Raw genomic sequence first — 7,003 nt, 5'->3', positions numbered from 1 at the left:
CAAATGTGGCTTTGTGGGTAAGACATTCTCTCCTGTATGTCTGCCTCTACCTTTGAGCATCCTGTCTCTCCTTCCTTAGACTTTGTGGGTCTCTAACACCCTCATGGGCAGTTGCTCTAAAGGCTGAGCTCTCAGAAGCTACTGGGTGGGGAGAGCCCTGGGTTCCCAGGTTTTGAAGTCGGCTGTCCCTCCAGCCCTGGGAGGGGCTCTGCTTTACGCACGGTGGGAAATGAAGGTTTCTTGGGAGCTCAGCAGAGCCCCTTTGTGTCCCTGTCCTCCAATGAGTGCGGGATGATTCCAGGACTCTCCCCCTTCTTCTCCCGTCTCGGCGGTCTTTTTCTCACTGAGGGTCTCTGTTCATCGCTTCGCTCTGTCTGCCCTTTTATCCATCCCAGTCACTTGGGGGAAAGCTCTTGGTCTTTTGCCCTAGTTAACAGTCTTTTCTGTCTCCCCGTCTTGATGCTCTTTATGGGAATGCTGCCTGGCCTCACCTGCCTCTCCCCCCCGGAGTCTTCATCCTAGGGGGGCTCTGCTGCGTGGTGATCTTTGGTGCCCTTTTCTGCACAGACTGGAAAATATCCACACGCTCAGCAATTTAGATCCACCTGCTCCTGTTTTCCCTGCAGCACAAGTCTTCTGTTTGCAACATCGGGGGCTGACGGCTGTGTTTTCTTTTTGTGATACCAGGGGGTGAGACCAGAATTGAGAAGGAAAAATCCGCTCCAAAGGAACACGTTGCCAAAGAACCAGAGTCCCGCAGACTGACACCGGCAGGGCTGCCAGGGAATGTTCCCCAGGACCTTGATCTTGGGAGCAGCCCAGGGCAGCAGCACAGCCACTGGCTAGTTACGAAGGCAGAGTCAGAGAGGAGAAATTTCACTGATGGGTCATTCCAGTATCATGAGGCCCAGGCTACTGAGAGTGGGGAGAAGTGTGAGAAATTAACAAAAAACATTAGCGTCAACACACAACTCACTGCGAATCAGCCAGTTCCTGGTGGTCAGACACCTTATGAATGTAGAAAATGTGACAGATACTTCAGTCGAATGGCCGACTTCCACCGACATCAGAGATGTCACACTGGCGAAAAGTCTTTTGAATGCAAAGAATGTGGGAAAGACTGCAGATGCAACTCATATAACTCACTACTAACTCGGCATCAGGTAGTTCACACTGGAAAGAAACGATTTAAATGTAAAGAGTATGGGAAAGGCGTAAGTTCAGACACAGCCTCGATTCAGCACCAGAGAATCCACACTGGAGAGAAGCCCTATGAGTGTAAGGAGAGCGGCAAGGCCTTCAGTAGCAACTCCGTCTTCCTCCAGCGCCAGAGGTTCCACATGGGGAAGAGACTCTATGAGTGTGAAGAGTGTGGGAAGCAGTTGAGCTCCAACACAGCCTTGACTCAGCATCAGCGCATTCACACCGGGGAGAAACCTTTTGAATGTAAGGAGTGTGGGAAGGCATTCGTTCAGAAATTCACCCTGGTTCAGCACGAGCGAGTGCACTCTGGTGAGAGACCTTACGAGTGTAAGGTGTGTGGGAAAACCTTTAGCTGGTGTGGAAGATTCTTTCTACATAAGAAACTCCACACGCAGAAGGCATCTGTCCAAGAGGAGGACTAGCCACAGCTGGGCTCACTGCCTCTCCTGGTGTCTCCCCGTCTTCATGTTTTTTGTCAGTGTCATCACTGTTCTTCCTGGACTGTGCTCATTCTTTTTTAAAAAAAATCCTCACCCAAGGATATGTGTATTGATTTGAGAGTGAGAGTGAGAGAGAAAGAGAAACAGCGATGTGAGAGAAACAGTGATCGGTTGCCTTCCATATGTGCCCCAACTGGGATTTAACCCACAACCTAGTTATGTGCCCTGACTGGGAATTGAACCCACGACCTTTGGTGTATGGGACCATGTTCCAACCAACTGAGCCACCTGGCCAGGGCTGTACTGTACTGTGCTAATTCTTAACTGTATGCCTCTGTTCCTACAGCTCTGCGTAACTGGAATGCCCACTTCTCTCCTGTCCCAGTAAGATGTTTAATTCAGACTCTTGGCTTCCCCAAATTCTCTGAGCCCTTGTTTCCCCAACATGAACTTTCTTTACAGTTAGAAAAGACAAAAGAACAAACCTCAAAACTTACAAACATGAAAGGAATGTAAGTTTCTAGACTGGAAGGCTATACTAAGTGCCCAGCAAAATGGATTAGAATACCAGGTTTGAAGAGGAGATCCTAAAAAGTATCTAGAGAGAGAAAACAAAAGATCAGGGATAAAAAAAAAATGGCATCCCATTTCTCAGTAGTAACCTTGAAAGTTAGGTGACTACGGTGCATGCCTTCAAAATTCTAAGGGAAAATCATTTCGTCCAGAATTAAAGACATTTCAGACCCTTTAAATCTTAAAACTTACATGTCCCATGTATCTCTCTTCAGATGTGCAACATTAAACAAGGGGTAAACCAGAAAGATAAAGATATATGGACACCTATTACAATATGAATATTAGAAGTCTCCCAAACTCACCAACAGAGGGGCCTTGTCCATTGGAGCCATCTGCATCTAGGACATTCTAAGAGAGTTCAAGCTTTCAGAGACCTACCTCGGGTGCAGCCCACCCACACTACTTATTACTCTGAAGTTACTCTTGACCACTCAATTGCTGTCTGTGCCTTTGCAAAAGTTGGGGTGTGTGTACTCTGAATCAGATGCAAGATGCTATCTGTCTTAAATTTATCCATCTCATTGCTGTTCCAAGTGACCTCACAGCCGGGAACATTTCTTAGCAACTTCATCTAGTTGTTTTTTTTTTTCCACTCAAGGAATTAGCTACCACTTTTGCAGACAGCTTGACGGCCCACTGCAGGAAGCAGAGGGTTAAGTTATAGAAACTCGATGCTAATTTCTTTATCTGTAAAATAGGGATGACAATCTACCTCATAGTTCTGTGTTGAGGATTAGCTGCATTAATACATGTAGAAGTGCTTAGCACAGTGACTGGAGCATAATAAACAAAAATGCTATTTATTGGAATGTGATTGATATGTTTTGACTTACGTATACACCAATGAAACAATCACCACAAGCTAATAAACGGCCAAACCCCCCAAATTTTGCTTATGCCCCTGTAATTCTCTCTCCTGGCTCCCCACAGGTAACCACTGATGTGCTTTCTGTCACTTTGCCTTCATTTTCCTTTTCTAGGATTTTATACGAATGTTGTCACACTAGGTACTTTTCTCTGGTCCAGTGTCTTTCACGTGGAATAATTATTTTGCGGTTCACCCATGTTGCATACATCAGTGGTTCATTCCTTTTTATTTCTGAGTAGTATTGCACTATGGATATATCACAGTTTGTCCATCCACCTCTTGATGGCCATTTGGGTTGTTTCTAGTTTCTGGTTGTTACATATAAAACTTCCGTGAACATTTGTGTTCAAGTGTTTGTAAATGTATATGCTTTTATTTATCCTGGTAAATGCCAGGAGTGGAATAGCCAGGTCATAGATAGGTATATTTAGGTTTTTAAGAATCTTCAGAATTGTTCTACAGAGTTGTGGCATTTACATTCCCACCATTGTATGAGAGTTCCACTCCTAATACATCTTTGCCTACACTTGATATTTCATTTTAATTTTAACTATTTTGATAGGTGTATAACGCTATCTTATTGAGGTTTTAATTTGCATTTCCCTAATGACTAATGCTATTGTGCATATTATCATGTGCTTACTTACCTTCCATATGTCTTCTTTGGTAAAGTTCATATTTTCTGCCTTTGTTTTAATTGGGTTTTCTTTTTATTGATATGTGAGAGGTCTTTATATACTATTGACACAAGTCCTCTTTCATAGATGTGATTTCCAAATATTTTCTCCCTGCTTGTGGTTTGTCTTTTCATTCTCTTAACAGTAGCTTTTGAAGAGCAGATTTCAATATTGATGAGGTCCAGTTTTTCAGTTCTTTTATGGATTGTGCTTTCAGTGTCATATGTAAGAAATATTTGCCTTACCCAAGTTTATAAAGGCTTTTTTCTATTTTTCCTTCCTGTTTTTATAGTTTAAAATTTTACATTTAGATCTATCATCTATTTTGAATTAAATTTTGTACAAGGTGTGAGGTATGGACCTAAGTTCCTCCCCCCTTCCCTTTTTAAATGGATCACCTATTGTAGCACCATTTTTTTGAAAGCATGGTTCCTTCTCTTCTGAATTGCCTTTGCACCATTGTCACAAATCAGTTGTCCCTGTCTGTGTGGGCCCAGCACTAGATTCTGTTTTGTTGCACTGATCTATTTATTTTGATGCCATTAACATACTGCCTTAATTAAAGCCATGTAGTGTCAGTCATCCTACTTTGGTTTTTGACAAAGTTGTTTAGGCCATTCTAGGTCCTTTGCATTTCCATGTGATTTTTAGAATCATTTTGTCTATTTCTACAAAACAAATTCTAGGATTTTGTATTGAATCTATAGATCAGTTTTGGAATAACTGACATTGTAACTATTTAGATAGTCTTTTGACTTGTGAACATTGTAAATGTATTCATTTATTTAGATCTTAATTTCTTTTAGCAGTGTTTTATTCATTTATTTAGATCTTAATTTCTTTTACTGTTTAGGTCTTTTATATGTTTTCTCAGATTTATGTCTAAATATTTCATATTTTTGATGCTCTAATAAATAGTAAATTCCTAATTTTCATTGATGGTATACAGAAATATAATTAATTTTTGTATTTTGATCTTTTAGCCTGCAACTTTGCACAACTCACTTATTAGTTCTAGAGACATTTGTAGATTCCATAGGCTTTTGTAACATTGACAAAGCCTTTTACGTCTTTTCCAATTTTGGATGCATTTTCTTTTTCTTGACTTATTGCATGGGCTAGTGGCTGGGGATAGTGTGTTTTTCTGTTGATCCATGAGTAGATTCCTTGACAGCTGCAAAGACTAACGTTTGCCATCTCTCCTGATTCACCTTGCCATGTAGCTGCCTCTGGGTCAGTGCTTCCTGCACTCTGTCCCTCTGGTGAAGCTGTTCTGGGAAAGAACAGGACTAAGCCATTTAATATAGGGCATGTCCTGTACACACAGGATGCCTGGCAACCTTAGTCACCATCATTTTGGTTGTTAAATGAATCTGTTCCAAAGGTCCCCCACAGGCCTAGGTCCTAGGAAGGAGGGGGCAGGTGGAAACAGAGACATAGAAGCATAGGACAGACTGACAACTTTCAGAGGGAAGATGGGTGGGTAAGTGGGTAGAGATTAAGCAAAGAACTTACATGCATAACCCATGGACACAGACAATAGTGTGGTGAAGGCCTGGGAGGAGGTGTGGGGTGGAGGGGGTTAATGGGGAAAAAAGGGTGACATTGTAATACTTTCATCAATAAAGTTAAATTTAAAAATAAAAAGGCAGGTGGAAACCATGGTTTAGGAACCCCAAGCAGGATCCTTGGCTTAGGCCCCTAAGAGATGACAAACAGGAGCCATTCCCTCCACACCTGCACAGCCCAGGTGACCCACGGAGTAACGGCGGCCAACAGCCGGTGGGGCAGTCCGTCACCCGCGGCCCCACTGCGCCTAGAGGCCGAGGTCTGAGCGCAGCGAGGCTGTATCCGAGCCTGGACACCCCAGTCCCAAGCCTGCAACAAGGGTCGCAGCTGGCAGGGGACCCCCCGAACCCCACCAGCGACAGGCGGCGCGGGCAGGGACCCGCTCCCAGCCCCACCCCTTCCGCGGCCGGCCCAGTCACGTGGGGGCGGGCGCCGGGACCACCGAGACGGGCGGCCTCCGGCGGCCTAGAGGGGCGCTGGGCGCGCGCGCTCGCTTCCGCGTCGGCGTTTAGCCGCCAGCTTTTCGTGTTCGGCGAGGAGGCGTGTGCGTCCCAGCGAGTTCTCCGTGCCAGGTCCGCCCGGTGCCGGCCTCCTCACTTTCCCTGGCGCCCCGAGCTCGGTCCCGTTGGTGGCTCGCGCCCCCCTGACCCGGGTCCGGGGCTCGCAGACGCCGCCGAGGGGGCTGCGCGGCCTCCGGAGCCCGGGCCAGCCCCTGCCCACCGCAGCGCGACCCTCTTTTCCACCCCAACAGCCCCCGGCGCCCGCTGCTGAGTGTCCGTGTTGGGGTCCCCTGCTTCCCTGACGTTTCTGTGTTCGGGGTCTCGGCCAGCATCACCCCCTAGAACTCTGTTTTACTCTTTATCCGCAGCCAAGCACCCTGTCCCGCCTTTCCACAGGCACCGTTTGTGGGTCCATGCCATGGTCCCTGTAAGAGCTGCTTTAGGGTTTTAGGTGACTCTAGGGGCGGATCTCAGCAGCCCTGGGACTGGGCGGGCAGGGCGGGCCTGGCTGAGGTCCAGGCGAGCACTTCCCGAGGAGATGGGGGCGACCAGCCGCAGGGCCTGGAGAGCCTCCTGCCCGTGCTGCTGCGGGGGGTGCAGACCTGAGCTCCCGCACTCACCGCTCGTCTTCTCTTAGCTTCTAAGGTTCTTGCTTTTCCACACCCAGAAGACAGTGCCCGAAGCCAGGGACACCAGCCATGCGCCAAACAACTGGGCCTCAGGTGAGCCGAGCTTCCTTTCCGTCTGTTAAAAAAAGCACATTAGCGCCCGGCCGGTGTGGCGCAGTGGTTGAGCGCGGGCCTTATGAACCAGGAGGTCAGGCTCCAGGAGGTCACGGTTGGATTCCCGATGAGGGCCCTGCCCGGGTTGTGGACTCGATCGCTGGTGGTGGACGAGCAGGAGGCAGCCCATCAGTGATTCTCTCTCATCCTTGATGTTTCTGCCTCTCGCTCCCTCTCCCTTCTCTCTGAAATCAATACAAATTTATTTTTTTTAAAAAAAAATCACAGTAGCTCTCAGTTGATCAGGAAAGGACCAAGGAGGCCTAAGGTGGCCAGGCTCTGGGTTTCTCTTTGAGTAAATACCCGGGGGAGGAAATGAGACTTTTGTGTATAGAAAGGGATGAATTTGGATGTGTAGGTTTAAGTGTAAAAGGGGGACCCAAGCCTA

The 7,003-nt window shown here is 46.9% G+C and overlaps 1 protein-coding gene across 4 annotated transcripts; it reads left to right on the top strand.

Annotated features, from left to right (window-relative positions):
• Window positions 1-911: 911 nt before the first annotated feature.
• Window positions 912-6,569, top strand: LOC111824796 (zinc finger protein 620-like). Of its 4 annotated transcripts, none has more exons than XM_023749376.1 (2): window positions 912-1,446; window positions 6,471-6,569. In XM_023749376.1, the coding sequence occupies exons 1-2, from the start codon at window positions 1,047-1,049 to the stop codon at window positions 6,557-6,559; spliced, it is 489 nt and encodes a 162-aa protein (XP_023605144.1). In that variant the 5' UTR covers window positions 912-1,046; the 3' UTR covers window positions 6,560-6,569. The 4 variants fall into 4 exon arrangements, 3 of the variants coding, with proteins under 3 accessions (XP_023605144.1, XP_023605145.1, XP_023605143.1); XM_023749377.1 differs by lacking the exon at window positions 6,471-6,569 and adding an exon at window positions 2,432-3,033; XM_023749375.1 differs by lacking the exon at window positions 6,471-6,569 and adding an exon at window positions 1,990-3,033.
• The last annotated feature ends 434 nt before the right edge of the window (window positions 6,570-7,003 follow it).

The sequence above is a fragment of the Myotis lucifugus genome, unplaced genomic scaffold (assembly GCF_000147115.1).
Source record: "Myotis lucifugus unplaced genomic scaffold, Myoluc2.0 scaffold_7204, whole genome shotgun sequence".
Taxonomy (NCBI): Eukaryota; Metazoa; Chordata; class Mammalia; order Chiroptera; family Vespertilionidae; genus Myotis; species Myotis lucifugus.
Note: the sequence above shows the minus strand (reverse complement) of the source record. Positions and strands in the feature narration are given on the sequence as shown.

Excerpts from the sequence above, each read along its gene's own strand:
- LOC111824796 (XM_023749375.1), top strand. The coding sequence starts at position 1,047 with ATGGCCGACTTCCACCGACATCAGAGATGTCACACTGGCGAAAAGTCT. Across the intron at positions 1,447-1,989 it reads CGGGGAGAAACCTTTTGAAT|CTCTGCGTAACTGGAATGCC; the intron begins GTAAGGAGTGTG and ends CTGTTCCTACAG.